At 39.6% G+C, this 26,087-nt stretch overlaps 1 protein-coding gene across 1 annotated transcript in view; it reads left to right on the top strand.

Annotated features, from left to right (window-relative positions):
* The window catches only part of LOC128661303 (zinc finger protein 27-like), a 108,031-nt gene extending 83,353 nt beyond the window's left edge, over positions 1-24,678 (top strand). The window contains exon 4 of the mRNA XM_053715574.1: positions 22,298-24,678. Coding sequence (XP_053571549.1) covers positions 22,298-23,638 — 1,341 coding nt within the window. The 3' untranslated portion in view covers positions 23,639-24,678. The remainder of the gene's footprint in view (positions 1-22,297) is intronic.
* Positions 24,679-26,087: the final 1,409 nt, after the last annotated feature.

Genomic DNA, 26,087 nt, shown 5'->3' with positions numbered 1-26,087 from the left:
CTGTATCAATAAGAGAATGTGGAGTTATCAGAGGGGTTATTTTTGATTTTTTACTGAGTAGAGGAAATTTTAAATTTAGTTTTTTCCATATGTATATAGTATGTTGAATTGCAATGTATTCATATTTTTTATGTGTCGCAGTGTTATGTGGGGTCCATAATAAGTTAGATACTGGGAAAATATTTAGGGCCTTAGATTCAATATGAACCCACTGTGGTATGTTACTGGTGATGAACCACTTTAAGGTTTGCGCCATACGGGCTGAATAATAGTATGGGATTAGGTTTGGTAATCCCACCCCTCCCCCCTTCCTGTCAGTGCACATAATTTTTTTATTAATCCTTGCCCTTTTGCCCTGCCATATAAAATGAAGAATGTCTCTCTGAAGTTTGTGCAGTTCTGTGAGTGGTAGTGTTATTGGGAGAGAGCGGAATAAGTACAGTAGTTTGGGAAGTAAAGACATCTTTATAGATATAATTCTGCCGTATAGGGATAGTTTCAGTTTCATCCACTCCGCTAACAGCTCTCTAGCATATGAAAATATTGGTGAATAATTTAGGTGATAAAGGGAATGTATATTGCTGGATAGATTAATTCCAAGGTATTTGATGGACTTTTTTGGCCAGCTAAATGAAAAATTTAGTTTCATTAATTTTTGGGTGTGCTGTGGCAAATTAATGCCGAATGCTTCACATTTACTCTCGTTTATTTTGTAGCCGGAAATGCGTCCAAAATGCTGTATTAAGTCATATACTGGGGGTAGGGAGAGCAGTGGTTTGGTCAATGTAAGTATTACGTCATCCGCAAATAACGAAATTTTGTGGTCAGACTGTCCTACTGTGATTCCAGAAATGTCTCGGTTGTCTCGTATTTTGATTGCTAAGGGTTCTATACTTAACGCAAATAGCAGTGGGGAAAGTGGGCACCCCTGACGTGTGCCATTATTGATGTGTATTGAGTGGGACTGGTACCCGGAGAGTTTGACATATGCAGTGGGGCACGAATACAGTGATTTCAATGCATCAGCGAAAGGACCCTTGATTCCCGCCCTGCCCAGTACTGCAAACATAAAGTCCCAATCAATCCTATCGAACGCCTTCTCTGCATCCAGAGAAAGGAACAGAGAAGGCGTTCCCTTAACTGTGGCTATATTGATTAAGTCTATTATTTTTCTTGTGTTGTCTGGAGCTTCCCTTTGCATGATAAACCCCACTTGATCGGGGTGTATTAGTTTAATGAGGAGGGGGTTGAGACGATTTGCTAAAATTTTGGTGAATAGTTTAATATCTTGATTAATTAGTGAGATGGGCCTATAATTTTGACAATGGTTTTTATTTTTCCCTGGTTTAGGTATAACTGAGATTCTCGCCATTAGTAGTTCCTTAGGTATTTCCTTCCCCTGAAGCATTGAATTAAACACCTTGGCCAGTTGTGGGACTAAGAAAGGTTGCAGGGTTTTATAGAAAAGACCAGAGTAACCGTCAGGTCCTGGGGCTTTTGAGCCTTTGAGGTTTTTAATACTAAATTTTATTTCCTCATGGGTTATGGGTCTATTTAGGGAATCACGATCTTCTGCGGTAATGGTTGGGAAGGGACTGTCTCCTAAAAAGTTTATTAATTCTGTGGTCATGTCCTTTTGTGTATTGCTGGTCTTTAAATTGTATAGCCTGCTGTAATAGTCAGCAAATAAGTTCGCTATGGCTTGGGGATCATTGGTGGTTTTGTTGTCTGATGTTTGCAGCTGGGGGATTGTAGTGGTTCTAGTTATTTCCTTCAGTTTATTAGCAAGCATTTTATCTGGCTTGTTTCCGTAGATGTAGTATTGGGTGTCAATTACCTTTATTGATCGAAGTGCCTCTTTATTTAGGAGTTTATCTAATTCCTCATTTATCGTTTTTAATTGTTTAGCTATGGTTTTTGTAGGGTGTGTGCTAAGTTGTAGTCTCAACGCATTTGCTTCTAATCTTAGTTTTGTTTTGGTAGCTTCTGTGAGTTTACGTTGCTTGGCTGATTCTGCAATCAAAAGCCCTCTAATATATGCTTTCAGGGCTCCCCACTCGAGGATTGGATTATCAGTAGAGCCAGCGTTAAGTTCAATAAATTCCCTCACTTGCTGTTGTACCTTATCTAAAATCACACTATCCTGGAGCAAAATGGGGTCATAGGTCCAAGTTTTACATCTAAGTGGGTTAAGCATTCCTGCCAGAGTCACTGTTACAATAGAGTGGTCAGACCATGAGCAATTTTTAATTGTGGCTCTGGTTAGCAGAGGCATTAGAATTTGACTGATGAGGATGTAGTCTATTCTGGAATGTGTTGTGTGTGCTGGTGAGTAATATGTGTAATCTCTGACATTCTGGTTCAATGATCGCCAACTGTCAATCAGGTTATGGTCTGTGGTGAAGTCCAACAGGACTCTACTCTTCTTTTTGGGCGAGATATTTTGTGAAAAGGCTTGATTTGATCTGTCTACTTTATCATTCATGGTGCAGTTGAAATCCCCTCCTACAATCATTTTATGTCTTTTCCACAATGTGAGATGTTTGCTTAATTTGGAGATAAAATTTACCTGTTGATCATTTGGGGCGTATATGTTGACTATGAGGACAGGGGTGTTTTGAATCGTTCCCTTTACTATTAAGAATCTTCCCTCCCTATCCTTCACAACCGATTCTTCGTGAAAGTTTAAAGTGGAGTGGATTAGTATTGAGACCCCACATTTTTTTTTAGGTCCTATTGCGTGGTATTGGGTGGGAAAAGCTTTATCCCAGTATTTGGGAGTAAATTTAGGTGTGAAGTGTGTTTCCTGCAACATTACTATGTGTGCATTTAGAGCTTTATATTCTAGAATTGCTTTCTTCCTCTTGACGTCTGAATTTAAGCCTCTAACATTATGTGAGATAATGTTTATTGACATGATGTGGGTATGTGGGGGGGGTAGCTTAACCGGTACCTGTGATCATATATTCGAGGAACCCAAAACCTGGACTTCTGGGGGAGAGCAGTGCGGACCATCCCATATGTTGTCTCCTCATTCGGAGAATGTACTAAATCTATTTTGCGAGCGAAGGGAAGGCACAGTTTAATATATGGCAATGAAAGATACCTAGGAATGAGAGAGCAAATTTCAAAAATTTCAGTAAAGACAAAAAAGCATGTAAAGACAAGTTGAGCAATGTTAAAACTTATATCAAACAGGTGAATAGGAGTAATCATTATGTGACAAATAAACCTATATTCTTTACTGTGAACATGTGCAATTCTTTGTAGTTGGATGGGGACAGGAAAGATTAAGGGAAGGTGAGGGGAGGGGGAGGGCATGGAGGGAAGGCATAGGGATTGAAGGGAAAGGGTAAGATCCTGAGAATTTAAGCATATTTTTTATATTCAAGATTTAGTCCAGCCATCAGAGTGGTGACAACAATTTGGACTGCGAGATGGACTATAATCAAAAATGGTGCTATCAGTCCAACACCGGAGGAGATAATCTCTTCCGGTAATTATTAGGTAACTTTAAAACACTAGAGCTGTAAATAGAAAAAAAAAAACAGGGTTAAACTGTTAACTTTCAGAAACTTGGAAGTATGTATATTAAACCTCTTAATTAAGTGGAAGAGTCCTCATCATCGGTAGGGTGAGCTTCCTGAGTAGTGCTGCTCAGCTTCGTTTTCTGTCTCTTTGCTTTGCTATTTTTCCCCACTGGAATCCATTCTCTTTGGATAGATTTCTTCTGGGTTTCCGGAATATTGGGTGATGTTTGGAGGTCTGTCTGAATTTTTAGTCGGTCAAGTATGGCTTTTCCTTCCTCCAGGGTGGAGCATGCGTAGTTGTTGTTATGATAGGAAAAAGTCAGTTTAAAGGGGAAATTCCACCTGTATTTGATGTGTTCCTTGGTGAGGGCTGTGGTTATAGGTTTCAAGTTTCTTCTCTTCCTTAAGGTAATGGGAGCAAGGTCTGCAAAAATCTGTATGTTATTACCTTCGAACTCAATGCATTTTTTTTCTCTGGCAGCTTTCATGATGAGCTCTTTCACATGGTAGTAATGCATCTTAAGAATTACGTCCCTATTTATATTTTGCTGGGGCCTTGTGAGGGCTCTGTGTACTCTGTCCATTAATAATAGGTGCAAGTCAAGGTCGGGCACTAGCTGTTGAAACAGATCTGTCATAGTTGCTTCGAGGTCTTTATAAGATTCTGGGAGATCCCTGATTTGCAGATTGGATCTGCGTGACCTGTTTTCAAGGTCTTCAAGCTGGTCCTCCAGTTTAGTTATGTAGGATGTATTGTCCTGAATGGAGCTTTTGATAACTGGGATTTCTTCAGCCATAGTGTCAAGCCTCTCCTCAATTTCTGCTGTTCTCCCACCTATTTCTTTGATATCTTGTCTAATCTCTTGCATAGCTGTTTTAAATTCTTCTTGGAACAAAGATTTAATCTGAGACAATAAATCTCTGTTGGGATCTTCTGGGTGAGTGACCTCGGGGTCCCTTAAGTTGCTCGCTGACGGGCTAATGGCTTTAGCTGGGCTATTTTTATCCGTGCTTTTCTGTTTCATTTGTGACCTAGAAAGGCACTCCTTAACGGTTTGAGACTTATTTCTCCAACATAGGTGTGTCCGGTCCACGGCGTCATCCTTACTTGTGGGATATTCTCCTCCCCAACAGGAAATGGCAAAGAGCCCAGCAAAGCTGGCCATATAGTCCCTCCCAGGCTCCGCCTACCCCAGTCATTCTCTTTGCCGTTGCACAGGCAACATCTCCACGGAGATGGCTAAGAGTTTTTTTGGTGTTTAAATGTAGTTTTATTCTTCAATCAAGAGTTTGTTATTTTAAAATAGTGCTGGTATGTACTATTTACTCTGAAACAGAAAAGAGATGAAGATTTCTGTTTGTAAGAGGAAAATGATTTTAGCAACCGTTACTAAAATCGATGGCTGTTTCCACACAGGACTGTTGAGATGAATTAACTTCAGTTGGGGGAAACAGTGAGCAGACTTTTGCTGCTTGAGGTATGACACATTTCTAACAAGACTTGGTAATGCTGGAAGCTGTCATTTTCCCTATGGGAACCGGTAAGCCATTTTCTTAGTTTAGTATAAGAATAAAGGGCTTCATTAGGGCTTAAAAAAACTGGTAGACATTTTTCTGGGCTAAAACGATTACTTTACTAAGCATATTTGGCAGATTATAACTATTAATAGTTATTATAATCTTGGGGATTGTTTTAAAAAAACGGCAGGCACTGTATTGGACACCTTTTTCACTGGGGGCCTTTTCTAGTCATAGGCAGAGCCTCATTTTCGCGCCACTAATGCGCAGTTGTTTTTGGAAAGCATGGCATGCAGATGCATGTGTGAGGAGCTAAGAACCACTGAAAAAGCTTATAGAAGGCATCATTTGGTATCGTATTCCCCTCTGGGCTTGGTTGGGTCTCAGCAAAGCAGATACCTGGGACTGTATAGGGGTTAAATGTAAAAACGGCTCCGGTTCCGTTATTTTAAGGGTTAAAGCTTTCAAATTTGGTGTGCAATACTTTTAAGGCTTTAAGATACTGTGGTGAAATTTTGGTGAATTTTGAACAATTCCTTCATACTTTTTCACATATTCAGTAATAAAGTGTGTTCAGTTTAAAATTTAAAGTGACAGTAACGGTTTTATTGTAAAACGTTTTTTGTGCTTTGTTGACAAGTTTAAGCCTGTTTAACATGTCTGAACCATCAGATAACGATGTTCTATATGTATGAAAGCCAAGGTTTCTCCCCATTTAAATATATGTGATAATTGTGTCATAGTGTCCAAACAAAGTAGGGACAATAATGCCATAGATAATGATATTGCCCATGATGATTCCTCAAATGAGGGGAGTAAGCATGGTACTGCATCATCCCCTTCTGTGTCTACACCAGTTTTGCCCACACAAGAGGCCCCTAGTACATCTAGTGCGCCAATACTTATTACCATGCAACAATTAACGGCTGTAATGGATAACTCCATAGCAAATCTTTTATCCAAAATGCCTACTTATCAGAGAAAGCGCGATTGCTCTGTTTTAAACACTGAAGAGCAAGAGGACGCTGATGATAACTGTTCTGACATGCCCTCACACCAATCTGAAGGGGCCAGGAGGGAGGTTTTGTCTGAGGGAGAAATTTCAGATTCAGGGAAAATTTCTCAACAAGCTGAACCTGATGTTGTAACATTTAAATTTAAATTAGAACATCTCCACGCACTACTTAAGGAGGTATTATCTGCTCTGGATGATTGTGACAATTTGGTCATTCCAAAGAAATTATGTAAGATGGATAAGTTCCTAGAGGTTCCGGTGTCCCCCGATGCTTTTCCTATACCCAAGCGGGTGGCGGACATAGTAAATAAGGAGTGGGAAAGGCCCGGCATACCTTTTTGTTCCTCCCCCTATATTTAAGAAATTATTTCCTATAGTCGACCCCAGAAAGGACTTATGGCAGACAGTCCCCAAGGTCGAGGGGGCGGTTTCTACTCTAAACAAACGCACTATAGAAGATAGTTGTGCTTTCAAGATCCTATGGATAAAAAGTTAGAGGGTTTGCTTAAAAAGATGTTTGTTCAGCAAGGTTACCTTCTACAACCAATTTCATGCATTGTTCCTGTCACTACAGCTGCGTGTTTCTGGTTCGAAGAACTAGAAAAGTCGCTCAATAAAGAATCTTCGTCTGAGGAGGTTATGGACAGAGTTCAAGCACTTAAATTGGCTAACTCTTTTATTTTAGATGCCGCTTTGCAATTAGCTAGATTAGCGGCGAATAATTCAGGATTTGCTATCGTGGCGCGCAGAGCGCTTTGGCTAAAGTCTTGGTCAGCGGATGTGTCCTCCAAGACCAAATTGCTTAACATCCCTTTCAAGGGTAAAACACTGTTTGGCCCTGACTTGAAAGAGATTATTTCAGACATCACTGGGGGAAAGGGCCACGCCCTTCCTCAGGATAGGTCTTTTAAGGCTAAAAATAAGCCAAATTTTCGTCCCTTTCGCAGAAACGGACCAGCCTCAAATTCTACACCCTCTAAGTAAGAGGGTAATACTTCTCAAACCAAGCCAGCCTGGAGACCGATGCAAGGCTGGAACAATGGTAAGCAGGCCAAGAAACCTGCCACTGCTACCAAAACAGCGTGAAGTGTTGGCCCCCGATCCGGGACCGGATCTGGTGGGGGGCAGACTTTCTCTCTTTGCTCAGGCTTGGGCAAGAGATATTCAGGATCCTTGGGCGCTATAAATAGTTTCTCAAGGTTATCTCCTGGAATTCAGGGAACTACCCCCAAGGGGAAGGTTCCACAGGTCTCAATTATATTCGAACCAAATAAAAAGACAGGCATTCTTACATTGTGTAGAAGACCTGTCAAGAATGGGAGTGATTCATCCTGTTCCATTAGGAGAACAAGGGATGGGGTTTTACTCCAACCTGTTCATAGTTCCCAAAAAAGAGGGAACATTCAGACCAATTTTAGATCTCAAGATTCTAAACAAGTTTCTAAGGGTTTCATCGTTCAAAATGGAAACCATTCGAACGATCCTTCCTACCATCCAGGAAGGTCAATTCATGACCACAGTGGATTTAAAGGATGCGTACCTACATATTCCTATCCACAAGGAACATCTTCGGTTCCTAAGGTTCGCCTTTCTGGACAAGCATTACCAGTTTGTGGCACTTCCATTCGGATTAGCCACTGCTCCAAGGATTTTCACAAAGGTACTAGGGTCCCTTCTAGCGGTGCTAAGACCAAGGGGCATTGCAGTAGTACCTTACTTGGACGACATCTTGATTCAAGTGTCGTCTCTGTCAAAAGCAAGGGCTCATACGGACATTGTCCTAGCCTTTCTCAGATCTCACAGGTGGAAAGTGAACATAGAAAAAAGTTCTCTGTCCCCGTCAACAAGAGTTCCCTTCTTGGGAACAATAATAGTTTCCTTAGAAATGAAGATTTTTCTGACAGAGGCCAGAAAATCAAACTTCTAAGCTCTTGTCAGGTACTTCATTCTGTTCTTCTTCCTTCCATAGCGCAGTGCATGGAAGTAATAGGTTTGATGGTTGCGGCAATGGACATAGTTCCTTTTGCGCGAATTCATCTAAGACCATTACAACTGTGCATGCTCAGACTGTGGAATGGGGATTATACAGACTTGTCTCCGACGATCCAAGTAGATCAAAGGACCAGAGATTCACTCCGTTGGTGGCTGACCCTGGACAACCTGTCACAGGGAATGAGCTTCCGCAGACCAGAGTGGGTCATTGTCACGACCGACGCCAGTCTGGTGGGCTGGGGCGCGGTCTGGGAACCCCTGAAAGCTCAGGGTCTATGGTCTCGGGAAGACACTCTTCTCCCGATAAACATTCTGGAACTGAGAGCGATATTCAATGCTCTCAAGGCTTGGCCTCGACTAGCAAAGGCCAAATTCATAAGGTGTCAATCAGACAACATGACGACTGTTGCATATATCAACCATCAGGGGGGAACAAGGAGTTCCCTGGTGATGGAGGAGCATCCGGGGGAGTGGGAACTCCATCCGGAAATCTTTGCCCAAATAACTCAATTATGGGGCATTCCAGACATGGATCTGATGGCCTCTCGTCAGAACTTCAAGGTCCCTTGTTACGGGTCCAAATCCAGGGATCCCAAGGCGACTCTAGTGGATACAATAGTAGCACCTTGGATCTTCAACCTAGCTTATGTATTCCCACCGTTTCCTCTCATTCCCAGGCTGGTAGCCAGGATCAATCAGGAGAGGGCTTCGGTGATCTTGATAGTTCCTGCGTGGCCACGCAGGACTTGGTATGCAGACCTGGTGAATATGTCATCGGCTCCACCATGGAAGCTACCTTTGAGACAGGACCTTCTTGTTCAGGGTCCATTTGAACATCCGAATCTGGTTTCCCTCCAACTGACTGCTTGGAGATTGAACGCTTGATTCTATCAAAGCGTGGGTTTTCAGATTCTGTAATAGATACTCTTATTCAGGCTAGAAAGCCTGTAACTAGAAAAATTTACCATAAAATATGGAAAAAATATATCTGTTGGTGTGAATCTAAAGGATTCCCATGGAACAAGATAAAAATTCCTAAGATTCTTTCCTTTCTACAAGAAGGTTTGGAGAAAGGATTATCTGCAAGTTCTCTGAAGGGACAGATCTCTGCTTTATCTGTTTTACTTCACAAAAGGCTGGCAGCTGTGCCAGACGTTTAAGCGTTTGTTCAGGCTCTGGTTAGAATCAAGCCTGTTTACAGACCTTTGACTCCTCCCTGGAGTCTTAATCTAGTTCTTTCAGTTCTTCAAGGGGTTCCGTTTGAACCCTTACATTCCGTAGATATTAAGTTATTATCGCGGAAAGTTTTGTTTTTTGGTTGCAATTTCTTCTGCTAGAAGAGTTTCTGAGTTATCTGCTCTGCAGTGTTCTCCGCCCTATCTGGTCCATGCAGATAAGGTGGTTTTGCATACTGAGCCTGGTTTTCTTCCGAAGGTTGTTTCCAACAAAAATATTAACCAGGAGATAGTTGTGCCTTCTTTGTGTCCGAATCCAGTTTCAGAGAAGGAACGTTTGTTACACAATTTGGACGTAGTCCGTGCTCTAAAATTCTATTTAGAGGTTACTGAAGGTTTCAGACAAACATCTTCTTCGTTTGTTGTTTATTCTGGTAAAAGGAGAGGTAAAAAAGCAACTTCTACCTCTCTTTCCTTTTGGCTTAAAAGCATTATCAGATTGGATTTTGAGACTGCCGGACGGCAGCCTCCTGAAAGTATCACAGCTCACTCCACTAGGGCTGTGGCTTCCACATGGGCCTTCAAGAACGAGGCTCCTGTTGACCAGATATGTAAGGCAGCGACTTGGTCTTCACTGCACTCTTTTGCCAAATTTTACAAATTTTATACTTTTGCTTCTTCGGAGGTTATTTTTGGGAGAAAGGTTTTGCAAGCCGTGGTGCCTTCCGTTTAGGTGACCTGATTTGCTCCCTCCCTTCATCCGTGTCCTAAAGCTTTGGTATTGGTTCCCACAAGTAAGGATGACGCCGTGGACCGGACACACCTATGTTGGAGAAAACAGAATTTATGCTTGCCTGATAAATTACTTTCTCCAACGGTGTGTCCGGTCCACGGCCCGCCCTGGTTTTTTAATCAGGTCTGATGAATTATTTTCTCTAACTACAGTCACCACGTTACCATATGGTTTCTCCTATATATATTTCCTCCTGTCCGTCGGTCGAATGACTGGGGTAGGCGGAGCCTGGGAGGGACTATATGGCCAGCTTTGCTGGGCTCTTTGCCATTTCCTGTTGGGGAGGAGAATATCCCACAAGTAAGGATGACGCCGTGGACCGGACACACCGTTGGAGAAAGTAATTTATCAGGCAAGCATAAATTCTGTTTTTTCATGCTGTCTTGTTTCAAGAAGTGTAATAAGAAACAATAGGGTGGGGAACTTATGAGTGTAATACAAGGATGCTGGTTCACTTTTAATTCTCAGGATTTGGCTTAGAAGTTAGCTTATTATGCACATGCCTGCTGTTGTCCAAAAATAAATTGGAGTTACATGCTGTGAAGGTTTATTGCCTTGCTCCGCTTCTCTGTTCTCACATTAAGGCAATTAGTGACAGGAGTCTAGAGCTGAAGAAAGTGTTGTATTATCCCTCTCGTCAATTGACTTGTAGGCCCCAAATGAGTCTCTCCCAATTTTCCCAGGCCGCCCCTAAAAAGTGTAGCCTCCCGGGTAGAGAGATCAGGTCTGATGAGCCTACGGAGAGGGTTTATTGATTGCTTAATAAATTTTGATGTTTTAGATCATGCTAAAACTCGCACTGTGCTAGTCCTTTAAGTGAGGGTGTGGAGCGTGGGTTGAAAATGGCGTTTTTCCCGCCGTCAGAAAAGCTGCACACTGTGAGTCCCTGTCAGGCTGTGCCTTTATCACTTGTATTGGTGCTGCCCGGATCCCTCCGGATAATAGTGAGTGTGTTTAAGTGTCCCCCAAAAACTTTTGCAATGTTCTGGCCAAGAGTAAAGAGAGGGTCTTACTTATTTCTTGCCTCCGGATCTCTCCCAGGTCCCACCACGTGGGTCAGCTTGTCTCTCTCTCCGTGACCGTGTGGGGATGTAACCCCTGTCCTGAGCCGGTCCCGGCAGTTGCTGATGGCTCCTGGGTAACAGTTGTGCTAAGGGCGATTGCGGCAGCGAACCTGGCAGTCACCGGAGCGGAGCCCCGACCCTCCGGTCACTGCTGTGTGTTCCTTAGGCCTCTAGTTTTAGGCAGATGGATTGTGATGTCGCCCGATCTTTAGGGAATTACCCCAGAATTAGGTGTTGTTCTTGAGGTCTTCCTTAGTGTTTATTGCGGAATAGATGAGCTGAAAATTCGATGTTTATCAGTTTAATAGTCCAAGAGGACAAGGTCTGGGGTTCTTTTCATTAATCTGGGGGTCTTTAGTAGGCGCTACAGATTTTGTCTTTTATCTAATATTTTTCTATCATTGCAATACACATCCTGCAGTTTATAGGTTGTTGTTTTTTCAAATTTAGTATTGTTAGTTCTTGCCTGCTAATGTTAGTAAGGCTACTCACTTAGTTTTAAGTAGCTTCAACTTTTATGCAGCAAGTATATACCTTTTCTGAGGTATATTAGTCTCTATGTTCTTAAAGTGATAGTGTCATTTTAAATATTTTTTTTCCAAGACTTAAATTTTAACCTTTTGTCTCTCTGGATGATACTGTTTAGGCTGTGTCACAGTTTTTTTCCTCAAACGTCCCAAGCTTTTGTATGACATCATATGCAGTGTCCTGCGGTTCCTCTCAATCTCCTGGAGGAGTTTTTTGCTTGCAGAATAGTCTACCCCCAGGTATCTTCATGTATCTGTGGCTTTTTCTGATTTTTTTCCTATTTTAAAGGGAAATTGCAAGAGGAACATTAACGAATCAGATAGTAAGGTTTCTTGCTGCTTACTGCTACTCTTTTTTTCCTTCCTATAGTGTATGAGGAGGATATTTCTTAGCATCTGAGGGTTAAAGCTAAGAGTCTGTTAGTATAATTCCTTCATTTGGCGATGAAGTAGTTCTCTTCAGTATCAAGCCTGGACTCCTTTGTGTATTATTTGTAGGTTGGTTTCTAGATAGACCTCGGCTCCCCTGTCATTGTCTCTTCTCAGAATTTAATATATACTTGGACTCAGCTGGGGGGAATTTAAGCTGTCTCCTTTAATTTTCATGGCACTTGATGCTTAAAGTAGTAGAGGTCTTTACTATTATGGTTAGAGATTTTCAACCCGTATAGAGGGTGGATGCTCTTTTATAGATGGAAGTTTTTATGGACAAGTGCATCCTCTTTGGTGCAACGCCTTGTCTGTCTCCATTTGGAAGTTTCCATGAGGAGATCCAGATCAGAAGGGCCGTTGGGCCAATCTTTTATTTTTGTTGCTTCCTTCGTAACTTCAGGAAGTCTTCCCCTCTGTCTTCCAAGATGCAGCAGTTCAAGTCCTCTTGGATACCCAGTACAGTCTTGGATCAGGGGGAAGTAATTATGGAAATCTGCAGCTGTATTTCATTCAGCATGTAGGGTTTGTCCCGAGCCAGGATTGAGTCCTGTGGGAGGCAGTTTCAGTTTTTATCATGCCTGGATACAGGATGTCCTGGATCTCTAAAGGACTATAGATATAGTATTCCAGGGTTTAGAATTGGAATTCATCCTCTTCCTCTCAGGAGCAGGTTCCTCTCTATATGATCTGTGGTCCAGATAAGAAGAGAGGCGTTCTTGAAATGTTTTCAGGATCCTCCACCATTGGAGTATTTGTTCCTGTTCTAGTTTTGGAACATGGTTTAGTCTATTGTTCTTGTAAAAAGGAGGAAATTGGACAGTAAATGTCTAACTAAGATGGTGCAAGTGGGTCAGTCTATAGTGACATTAGACTTTAAGGATGCGTATCCTTACGTTCCTATTCAATTCTCTAATAATTTAAGAGTTTTGCTTTCTGGCCAAGCTTTTTCAGTTGTGGGCCATCTATGGTTTTGCCAGTTCCCAGTGTTTTCTCTTTCTAGGCTGCAATTCGTTTGCAGGGGTGTCCCTCCTGGATGTCCTATTGGTATTTTTCTATAAACAAAATCTCTTTTGGAGGTTTTTGTTATCTTCTTAGCTCCACAACAGTGGAGCTGGAAAAGAGGTTCCCTTGTTGCAGCTACAGGGGTAGGGTGTTTAGGGACTATATTTTCTCCTTATCGATGTAACTCTGTCTCACAAAGGTTAGAGGAGCCAAGAGCTTTCATTTTGCCTCTTTTTAGTCTTCTGTTTGACAATCAGTAGCTCTGTGTAGGGAGGTGATTAGTCTGATGGTGTCTTCTATGGACATAATTCCCTTGCTCGATACCGGTTGAGAGCTTTGCAGTTGTGCATGCTCTGATGGTGCAATGGGGATTGTTTCAGAGAATCTAGTTCTGTTGACAAGGGTATCTTCCCGTGATGGTTCTATCAGGGATCGGTCTCAGGTCACATGCTCTGGAGACTTTTTTATGGCCACCAGCCAGCTGGGCTGGGGTGGAGTCTGGTTTTTGTTGTAGGCACAGGGACTATGGTTCTGGGAGTTGTCTGTTCTCCCCTTCACATTTGGAGTTGAGAGTGATTTCTATGCTCTGAGAATTGGCCTCATTTGACTTTAGCCCAGTTTTCGGGTTCCGGTCAGACAATATAGCCCCTGTGGTTTCTTCAACCTCCAGGGAGGTACTCTGATTTCCTTAATCATGAAGGATGTGTTCAGGTTTTTTCTGTGGAAGGGTGCTCACAGTTATGGTCTTTCGGCCATTCACGTTTCTGGAAATGGATAACTGGAAACCGGATTCTGGAGGATTGTTGTTCCTCCTTTGTGTCCTAATCCTTCTTCTCATAAGGAGTGTTTGTTGAACAACCTTGATGTGGTTCGTGCATTGAATTTATTTATTTTTTTGCAGGCGACTAATGATTTTCGCCAGTCTTCTTCTTTATTTGTTGTTGTTTCTGGGAAGCATAAGGGTCTGAAAGCTATGGCTACTTCTCTTTCTTGTTGGTTGAGGAGTGTTATTCGCTTGGCTTATGAGACTGCTGATCAGCAGCCTCTTGAGAGAATCACGGCTCATTCCATGTGGGCTGTATCATCTTCCTGGGCCTTCAAAAATGGCCTTCAAAAATGGAGCTTCTGTAGATCAGCTTTGCAAGGCTGTGACTTGGTCATCTTAGCATACTTTTTCTAAATTTTACAATTTTGATACTTTTGTTTCAGCAGAGGCTTCTTTTGGGAGAAAGGTTCTTCAAGCAGTGGTGTCTTCTGTTTAGGTTTCCTGTCTTGTCCCTCCCTTATCATCCGTGTCCTCTAACTTGGGTATTGGTTCCCAACAGTAATTAAGATGATGCGTGGACTCGCCATGTCATTAGAAAGAAAACATAATTTATTCTTACCTGATAAATTTCTTTCTTTCTTGACACGGTCCACGGCCCGCCCTGTGTTTTTCAGACAGTTTATTTTTTTTATAAACCTCAGGCACCTCAGCACCTTATATTACTTCCTTTCTCCTTTCCCTTTGGTCGAATGACAGGGGATTGTGGGTAGGGGAGTGGTATTTAACAGTTTTTGCTGTGGTGCTTTTTGCCCCCTCCAGCTGGTCAGGAGTGATATTCCCAACAGTAATTAAGATGATCCATGCACTCACCGTGTCAAGAAATAAATAAATTTATCAGGTAAGAATAAATTATGTTTTTTCGTAAGGCACTTAACCAACTAATAGATAATGCTAAAGGCCCGACTATTATAGGAGGAGACTTTAACTTTCCACTCAACTCAGCAATAGATACATCCACAGGGAAATCTTATATGGGAAATAGACAAACAAAGGCTAACTGGCATGCTCTCCAAACCCTCCCACTATATGACACCTGGCAGATTACGCATCCCACTTCTTGGGACTACACCTTCTCCTCACATCCACAAAACTCCTACTCCTGCCTTGACTACATTCTTGGCGACCAAACCACACTCTCCAACTTAAAAGATTCTAAGATAACACATATGGTATGGTCAGACTAAAGCGCTGTGATTAACACTTTCACTTGGTCCTCTATATCACTTAGCTATCCAAGCTGGAGGCGCAATGATCTTATATTTTCAGACCCACTCATCCTTACTGACATCAAGGAGAAACCAGTTGAATTATTTTCTTTTAATAAACCCCTAGACACTTCTAACTCCAACAATTGGGAAACATACAAATGCTATATACTGGGGGAACTCATCAAACACATGAAGAGACAACATCAACAAAGAACTGCACAATATAATAGTCTCACCTCTAAACATATGCAATCCGAACTGGCACATAAACTTAATCCGACTTCCCTTCAACAGCGGGACAGAGATGCTTTAAACAATTATATAATTAAAAAATGTGCATTTGCGTTCCCTCACCATGAAAGCAAAGTTTTTTTGTTGAAAGCAATAAAACAGGTCACATGCTAGCTAGATCCCTCAAAAAATAGAAATACAAAACATTTATTAAAAACATTTAAAATCCATACGGATGCACCTCTTTTGCCATACTATAGGACTTCACTAAATACTACACATCATTACAGATTATCTAGCCCATATTAACCTCCCATCCCTTACAGCAGAAGACTCCTCCACCTTAAACCAACCATTCCATATACTAGAAATTTTAATGGCTATAAAATCCCTCCCACCCGGGTAAGCCCCAGGCCCAGGTGACTTCACCCCCAAATTCTACCATCTACTTATAACACAATTAAGCTGACAACTCTTTACTCTATTCCAATCAATAGACCAGACTTTCAATCTCTCGCAACACCTCTTGGAGGCTACCATATCAGTGATTCCAAAACCAGGCAAATGCCCTGATCAAGTAGGTAACTATAGACCAATATCCCTATTGAACATAGATGTAAAACTATATGCTAAGATTCTAGCCGTATAAATAAAGTCCTACCCTCATCCATACTGACCAGGTGGGTTTTATCCCCAGCAGTGAAGCCAAAGACAATTCCATTCGTATACTTCAAACTCTACATTACTCCAATAACAGCAAAACCCCAATTATTTTGCTCACTACGGATGCTGAGAAGGCGTTTGACAGGGTGGACTGGGAGTTCGTGTGGTCCACCTTGTCGAAATTTGGGTTCTCTACCAAATTAGTTACAAGAATAAAGGCCCTATACACTAACCCTACTGCTGTAATAGTAGTGACATCTTCCTGGTTGAATGTCAAAGGCACATTTCGATGTCACCATCGTACGTGCGTGGCCTGCGAGAGACTAGTGACGGGGGATACCTTCCATTCCCTCACTTCAGGCCAAGAGTTTAAAATTAACTGCTGCCTGAACTGTAGGTCTACATTTGTCATATATGTGATCAGTTGTGAAGCCTGCTCTGTCCAATATGTAGGGCTTACCACCAGGGAGGCCAGAACACACATAAAGGAACACCTAGCGGACATCAGAGCAGGTGTACTCACCACTCCACTTGTAAATCACTTCTCAGGGATACACTCAAAGGAGATCTCAACCTTCGCTTGGACCATCATTGAACGTATACCACCATTAAAGGGGGGACAGGATAGAAACCGTAAGTTGGGTGAGAGGGAGGTCTTCTGGATCTTCAAGCTTAGAACTAGGGTTCCAGAAGGCCTCAACTCGGAATTTGACCTCATCAATTTTTGGTGACCCCTTATTTTGTAGGAGACACACCTCTCGGTTATCCTTGACCCCTCTGGGTGGGTAGCTGGTGGTCAGCGAATGGGTTGATATATATTTATATTCCTTTACACTTACATCACATACCCATATACTCCTATATCTTATCTCGCATCTCTGTTATCCTGTCCTTTTGTTCTGTATTGTTTGTACTGTTTTGTACTCCTTTATGCGTTTATGCGTTTCTGTGACATCATGGTACCCTTTGACACATACCTCATATATTTATTTAAATTTAAATACATAAATACATTTAAATATATATTTGTTATATGGACATATATATTGTCACTATATTGTGTATCCAGTCATGGTCCCTGTGACCCTGTGTGCAGGGTTTCTGCCATGGTGGGTCTGACTCAAAACCAATAGTCTGATCTCTCCCTGTGTAATTCATCTTACTAGCCCTGTTACAAACGCTTTTTGTCTGGTAGATTCAGCTTGGGCTAGTTGAGATTATGAGGGTTGTGACAATCGGATTTGATTTCAGACAATCTCTTTTTTGTGTGGTATGATTGTACATATTGGTATATTTATTTACAAGTATTATGAGCTTATGTATGAAAATCCTTTTTTCCATGCATTTAACCATTTTTGTATTTTTTGTATTTCATATACTGGTTGATGACAATGAATATATGCTCCATCTAATACTTATTCTAATATATATATATATATATATATATTTTGAATCCATTTTCTGCAGGTGCTCCTGATCTATCCTCACCGGCTCACAGCAAAGGGATAATTTCTATAGTCTATGAAATTCAGATTCAAATTTATACTATATTACTAAATGTACCCTGACAGTATCTGTTGTAACGCCATGATTATATTACCTAATGCGAGTTTATGTAATCCTGCTAGGTTTGAGGCTCTTATAATATTATTTTACTATATATAATATTTTTTCTTTTCCTCTCTTTTTTCTACTTTTTTCTACTTTTTCTATTCTTTTGTATTGTTTCCTTTGCATAAGAATGCTTGTAACTAGTGCGATCTCTGTTTAGTGATAAATATATGCGTGCATCTGCACTGTGTTTACTACAATGTTGCTTAATGCTTCACTCTGATTGGTAATATGGAGCTGACGTAATATTTAGCATTCAATTGGTCAGGAGAAGAAAAATGGGTGTGTACCCACTGACCAATGGGAGCTAGGGCTGGTTGTTTTATAGTGCACGATGTACTTTTTAAAACAGGTAATGAGTAAGGCTACACGCTGAAACGTGTTTACCTGATATTTTCCAGCCCTACTGTATATATATTTTTCCGTGTTTAACCCGGGGTGTTTATCCCCTCCACATTTTTTGTGCATTTTGTTTATTTTGACTTCACTCATGTCGCGCTACGGCGCTAATTTGAAATAAATTGTTTTACCTGCATACCACCCGGTCTATGCTCCTCTATTTTTGTTTTTGTCCTTGTTCACGCTTGAGGCCTACTGAGTGAGCACGGAGGTGGTCACCGTACTGCACACACAGCTCAGGTTGCCATATGGGAGGAGGATTGGAAATTGAAGCAACCGCCAGTGAACGGCGGGTATAGGACTCAGCTGGAATACCCCTAAGGAAAAGGAGGCAGTTTGTACTGAAGTGAAACGACGGATTTGCAGTCAGCCCCTACTTCTGCCTGATACGTTCCGGAGGTTGACAGGTACGAGTCCTATCACACACTACACACATCTTGCATATGAAAGACTAGTGGTGTATACTTATTTCCAGATCCTTACCGCCACTGTTTCTGTGGGGAACGTCTGGAGGGTGTCCTCCCATTTAGTGACTCTCACTTGTGTAACTTTACCTTGTACCGGATCAGTGAAAAGTGTTCACACGGTGTATGTGGGGAGTTCATGTGATCACACTTCTACATTTCATCCCACGCTCTGCAACATTTCTACTGCTGTAATCCTTGCTAATGACTCAACTTCTGACAAATTTTCCATTAAAAACTGTACCTTACAGGGTTGCCCCCTATCACCCCTACTATTTGCCCTTACAGTTTAGACTTTTGCTACACATATCCAATGTAATCCAAACATCAAAGGACTGAAATTTGGCCCCATAGAACAAAAATGCCTACTGTAAGTAGACATCATCTTCACCATAGGCTCCCCAAGCACATCCATCCCCACTCTCCTAAAAGAACTTGATACATATAAAGTGATCTGTAACTTTTCCATCAACATGGACAAATCATCCTTCCTACCCATTAACCTGACAGACAAAACCACATATATAACTTCAAACATCTTATTCTCAACCTCCAACTCTATACGCTATCTAGGCATCAATATTACACCAGACTTAACAGAGCTATTCAATTTAAATTATCTTCCATTACAAACGGATACCAGAAGCTTTTAGAATCATGGCATAAACAGGGCCATTTATCTTGGATCAGTCATGTAAATGCTGTAAAAATGACAATGCTCCCAAAATACCTTTATTTCAATTACTCCCACTTGATCTACCCTCTCACTATTTGACAACACAATAGAAATATTTATATGATCATACCACCGTCCAAGAGTAACAAAACAGACCTTAAACCTAAACAGGGAAGATGGTGGCCTAGGAACTCCCAACCTAACTACTTTAGGGCTACCCAACTGGCATGTATTGTTGCATGGAATCATAACAACCTGTTTAAGCCATGGGTCCAACTAGAATCAGTGCTCCCCAATCTTCCTTCTTTGGGTGAGATGTGTTGGATCCCTAAAAGATACAGACCAACAACATGCACCACCAACTACTATGTAGCAAGCACATTCAAAACATGGGACAAAACCATCCAATTAAATCACCTAATCCAAAGCCAAATATCCCCTCTCACCCACTCTGGGGACACCCATTGTTCCTCCAGCCCGAATTGACACAAACAATCTCCAAAACTGATCAATTAAAACAACTACCAATATCTTCACTGTTTAAAGACGGACATTTCAAAACGCAAAATGACTTACAACATATAGGAACACCTTTTCACAAATGGTTTGTATATCTTCAAATTCGTCACGCAATCCAAATAAATCCACATAAGCTAAATTTTGTTAGACCTAACACACCATTTGAATCCTTATGTATTAATTTATTGTATGCTTAGAGGCTACTTCCCAACACATAAACCCCTATGCATAACTAAGTGGGAAAATGTACTGCAAGGAACGTTTACAGAAGAACAATGATGCAAATTCTTTAAATTGACTAAGAAAGCATCCATCTCCCCAATCATTGTAGAACTTAACTACAAAATCCTATCAAGATGGTACCTCACACCCCACTGACTCCACAGTATCTTCACTGGTTCCTCCTCACTGTGTTGGAGACATTGCGGTGAAATATGCACTCTCCCATATCTGCTGGCATTGCCCTCAGTTAAAAACATTTTGGGAAAACATCACCTTACACATTAACTCAATATTAGGCACAGCACTCGAAATTCGCCCTTCCATAATACTCCGCAATGACCCTCCCCCAAATCCCCTGCCTGTATCATAGGAAATTGTTACAATGTATGATAAATTGCGCCAATAGATTTAATACCTAGATTTTGGAAAAAAGCGACAACACCCACCTTACAAATGTGGCTAAAGGAAGTGATCATGTTCTCTCTTTGGAAAAACTCCACCACTGCTTTCAAGGTAAAGCTGATTTTATCTTAGACATCATATTTATATGGGACCAGAAAACAACAATATAACCTAACCAGTACCTTTGACACAAAACCTTCTCATCTCCCCCCTCCCCCTCCACCCCTTCTTTAACTTATTTCCTCTCCTACTTTTCACCCTCTTTAGAAATATCCTTCATTTCTTTACGGTCACACGGCTACGTTGATTATAGTGCCTCTAATTTATGTTATCAACAGTGACTGTAATTTGTATTTATATTTTATTTTCACTATATTCCACAAATGTTATGTGCTAATGTTATTCATGTTGTGTTCATTTTTTAAAAATTCAAATAAAACAATTTAATTAAAAAAAATAACTGTTTGCTTGTTGTAATTTATTTCCATTATCAAATTGTACACAGCCTTTTAAATTACCTGTTATGGGGCACTGGCTCCTACTTAGCATATGCAGAAGTTCAAATTATATAAAAATTATGTGTCTGTTATTGGCTGATAGCTGTCACATGGTACAGGTGCAGAACTACATTTATCAGAAAACAATTTACTATGACTTTAAAAAGATAAGTAGATTTTATTGCATTGTATTTTTATTATGCATTTGTTGATTTTGTAATTCTATATGTTATGGTCCTTTTAAATGGACTGAATTTGCCAAAAGAACATATCTCATTATATTATCACTCCTTGTAAACAAAAAAATCTTTCTTTTCTTAACTCTATCCAAGATAACAATTGAAATGAACATTTTAGTTCTTATCTTGCAGTGTGATTTAAGACAACTCAGTATTGACCAAGAGAAGTTAAAGGACTGGGGGTGGAGCACATGACAAAATGTCTGACAGTGAGAATTAGTAGGAAGTACAATACCAATACTGCAGTATCCAATTTAACTTATATTTAAACAACGGATATTTAACATTTCTTTCAGAAAGAAAATATTGTTTCATATAAATGATAGAAAACAAAGATTATAATATATTTGTAAAGTTATGATATGGCCCCACTTAAATATATTTTCTACCATTATGTTGTCTAGATCTAGGAAGAATAATATTTAAGGGGCAATTATAACACCCACAGAGCTAACTGTACTAAATGCTTGTGCTGAATCAATAACACATATGTAGTAACCTAAACAGCTGATCTGTATCACATGAATTGTTATGTGTGCCTTTAATTATACCATACGTACAGTTAATCAGAACCATTATTTATTATTATCTGTCTAAACCATTTAATATACTTTTTACAGACATGACCAGAGCACTGAGAGATATCGGGTATTGATGTAATTGGAGTGAATAAGGGAACCTTCTTCCTGAGCACAGACATTGGAGCCTGTTATCAGCATGAACTCATATGTGTTAGGTGAGTAAAATAGATATTATGCTGATTTTAATTACTAGGAAAATAGAATAGATCACTCACTAAACAAATATAAACTATTATATTTATATCTGCATCTTTTAAGAAAATTTGTGTCAGTGACATTATAAAGAAGGAGCAACATCCATTGGGCTGAGGAAAAGGGAAAAAATACTACTCCCCCCGCTGTCCTTTTAGACCGACCATGTCCAACAACTGCCTAACCTCTCCCCCTGACCTGGTTCATTACTCAGAACACCTGCAACTCCACCTTCCCCTGCCCTGACCTCGCTCATGGAACACCCATAACTACACTTATGCCTACCTTGTTCCCATGTGTGAAACACTCACAACTCAGTAATTTAGTTTACTATGATGTAGTAATGTTTACATTCTATGTCATCCTTTTTTAATTTGTGATTTACAGGTAAATACATTTAAAAATACAAAACGGAAGGCATTTTTGAGTGTAAAAAATGTTTTTTTATTGAGATGGATGATATTATAAAGAATAAACAGTCTTATTTTTCTTTATTCCATTTCTTTTTATGTAGACAAACACTTGAATAGTTCATATCTCTCCTTCACTACAGAAAGCATCAGAATGATACCACAAACTCCAATAGTCTTGGACACCAATGACTATTCACAAACATTGGGGATATCACAGCAGATATTTAGAGAGGATGGTGAATTGGCAGGAACTGGTCAGCAATCATTATGTACAGAGAGTAATTTAGTCATCAAACAAGAGGAAAACATTTATGCCTTATCTAGTGAAATTATTATCCCAGAGGATAAACCACACACACTTACTGAGTTTTCAAAACATATTAAAGAAGGGAAAAGTTTACAGTCTAACCAAATGATTCATACAAAAGAGAAACCTTTCAAATCTACAGAATGTGAGAAAAGCTTTAGATGGAAGTCTCATCTACTAGAACACCAGAAAATTCACACAGGTGAGAAACCACACACATGTACTGAGTGCGGCAAATGTTTTACACGAATGGATCATCTGAAAACTCATAAAAAGATTCACACAGGAGAAAAGCCTTTCACCTGTACAGAGTGTGGAAAAAGTTTTACACAAAAGAGTGATCTGAAAAAGCATGAAATGAGTCACACAGGAGAAAAGCCTTTCACATGTACAGAGTGTGGAAAATGTTTTACACGAAAGAGTGTTCTGAAAAAGCATGAAATGAGTCACACAGGAGAAAAGCCTTTCACATGTACAGAGTGTGGAAAATATTTTACAGAAAAGAGTAAACTGAAAACTCATGAAAGGATTCACACAGGAGAAAAGCTTTTCACGTGTACAGAGTGTGGGAAATGTTTTACATTTAAAAGTATTCTGAAAACTCATGAAAGGTTTCACACAGGAGAAAAGCCTTTCACATGTACAGAGTGTGGAAAAAGTTTTACAGAAAAAAGTCATCTGAAAACTCATGAAAGGATTCACACAGGAGAAAAGCTTTTCACATGTACAGAGTGTGGGAAAAGTTTTACATTAAAAAGTAATCTGAAAACTCATGAAATGATTCACACAGGGGAAAAGCCTTTCACATGTACAGAGTGTGGGAAATGTTTTACAGAAAAGAGTAAACTGAAAACTCATGAAAGGATTCACACAGGAGAAAAGCCTTTCACATGTACAGAGTGTGGAAAAAGTTTTACACGAATGGATCATCTGAAAACTCACGAACGGATTCACACAGGAGAAAAGCCTTTTGCATGTACAGAGTGTGGAAAACGTTTTACACAAATAATTAGTCTGAAAACTCATGAAAGGAGTCACACAGGAGAAAAGCCTTTCACATGTACAGAGTGTGGAAAACGTTTTACAGAAAAGAGTAATCTGAAAACTCATGAAAGGATTCACAAGGGAAGAAAACTTTAACATGTTTGGAAAGTAGAAAAAAATGTTTTTACTGAAATCAGGTATCACAAAACACTAAATATTTATATACAAATAAACTTTATATACACAGTGTGCAAACCTTTTTACAATTATCCTAAAGAGGTCAAACTCTCTAAATAGAAGCATCAAAATGGATCCTATTGTAAATAACACTTTCTAATCCCAGTTATAAAAGCCCCAGATTGGAAGTGCTCTCCTGCTGTCCTTTGTTCCTCTATATATGTGCACCTCAGTTTCTCTCATATTAATGTGATAGAATACAAACACCACACAGGAATATACAAATCTGGCCTCATACTGACCCGTTTACACAACCATTTACCACCAAAGCACCCCCATTGTTGTTTATTAATACGCCAGTGTTAGGAGTTGTACATTTGATTTACATAGGGGAGGAAATAATTACAGTTACAGATTAAAGGAGTTTTTGTATGAATAGAGAATTATATAAACAAGAACATCAGTCTCAAATGATTGACATCTGGGAGATATATTTAATGTGCACATCAGATGGATGAACCTTTTCTTATAGCAATAGATGCTTAGCATTGTACATGTTATATACCAGAGGAATTACTGAGGAGATACTGATTTTATTTAATGAGACACAATATCAGTAACCGGTACATACGTGATCATAATCAGTTTAATTTAAATGGCTACTATAACCTACATATATACTGGGTATGTAATATGTGTGTCATGTGATCATAATCGGTTTAATTTAAATGGCTACTATAACCTACATGTATACTGGGTATGTAATATGTACGTCATGTTCTGTAACTTGATATTATGTCTGTTAGATGTTTTCATGTTAGTTAGAAGCCACAAGAACTGATAATAGCACATACTGTATATATAAAGGGAACATTATATGTCTGATAAATCCCTTTGTATCAAGAGCACAAGTGTTAGGTATATTTATACCATTGTGTGCATATATCATGTAATGCTGCTGTTTACTATATAATGATATACAATGTTTTTTCATGCAAATAAAAAGTGATTGTAATCCAGACCAGTATTTTGTGTTTTTTGTATAATTAAAAACACAATACCACAGAATAATTAGGAAAACATCATCAAAGACAGAAGCCAAATCTGACGGTGAAAGTTAAATGCTGATAATTCAGATAGAGCAGCAATTTTACCCAAATTTCCAATTTACTTCTATTATCTAATTTGCTTTGTTATTTTGGTATCATTTGTTAAAGAGTAAACATCGGAGGCTGATATTATATGAGCTTAGGGGCGTGCACGTTCATTTAGTACTCTGTGCAGCAGTGTTTGTAACTATGTATAACATTGCTATAAATGTTTATGCAAATTCTGTTGTCTGAAGATACGTGCATGCTCCTGAGTTCACCTAGGATTACTCTTCAACAAAGGATACTAAGAGGACTAAGCACAAATTATAATATAAGTAAATTGGAAAGTTGTTTGAAATATCATGTTCTATCCAATCCATTTAAGTTTAATTTTGCCTTTTCTGTCCCTTTAACAGTACATAAAACAATATCAAATTAACCCCCGACCTACACCAACCCAGATTATTAATCACCAGCAAGACTTTATACACAGACATTTTATGTAACTTAAATCATACTTAAAGGGATAGAAAATTATACTTTCATGATTCAGATAGAATGTGTAATTTTAATTTCACTTCTGTTATCATGTGTATGTGGTACAGAGAGCTGACGTGCCTCTTGTCATTGGCTCACCAGATATGTTCAGCTAGTTTCCAGTATTATATTGCTGCTCTGTAGCTGACTTTCCAGGAGTTAAATACATAGTTATAAACAATCAGTGGTACAATAATACAGTGATTTTTAACCTTTTTTTTGCCGTGGCACACTTTTTTACATTAAAAAATCCCGTGGCACACCACCATCCCAAAATTTTAAAAAAAATCACACATTGTAGCCTAATACAGCATATATATATATATACACATACACACAAACACACACATACTGTATGTATTGTGCTGTTATGTCATGCCTCCTACAAACTACCCCTGCACTGGGAGTAAAAAACAAGCAAAGTTTAAAAAATATGTCACACTGTTGTCAGTCTGCCATGGCACACCTGAGGATCTCTCACGGCACACTAGTGTGCCACGGCACACTGGTTGAAAAACACTGCAATAATAAACTGATCTAACATATTTAAAATATTTTTGCCCCTTTATATCCCTTTAATTAACAGCAGAGACAAATAATAACAATTATATCTAGATAATCAATATCTTGTTAGATTTGTCACAATGTTATCTTCATTAAACAAGAATTCACAACAAGATAGCACAAAGCTAAATCTGACTAAAGGGGCAGTAAACACCTTGAGACTGTAATATAAACTGACTAATTATTCCTAGGAAAACAACTTTACCGTATACTTTCATTGTCTAATAGTATTTGTG

This window comes from Bombina bombina, chromosome 5, assembly GCF_027579735.1.
Source record: "Bombina bombina isolate aBomBom1 chromosome 5, aBomBom1.pri, whole genome shotgun sequence".
Classification (NCBI taxonomy): domain Eukaryota; kingdom Metazoa; phylum Chordata; class Amphibia; order Anura; family Bombinatoridae; genus Bombina; species Bombina bombina.
Note: the sequence above shows the minus strand (reverse complement) of the source record. Positions and strands in the feature narration are given on the sequence as shown.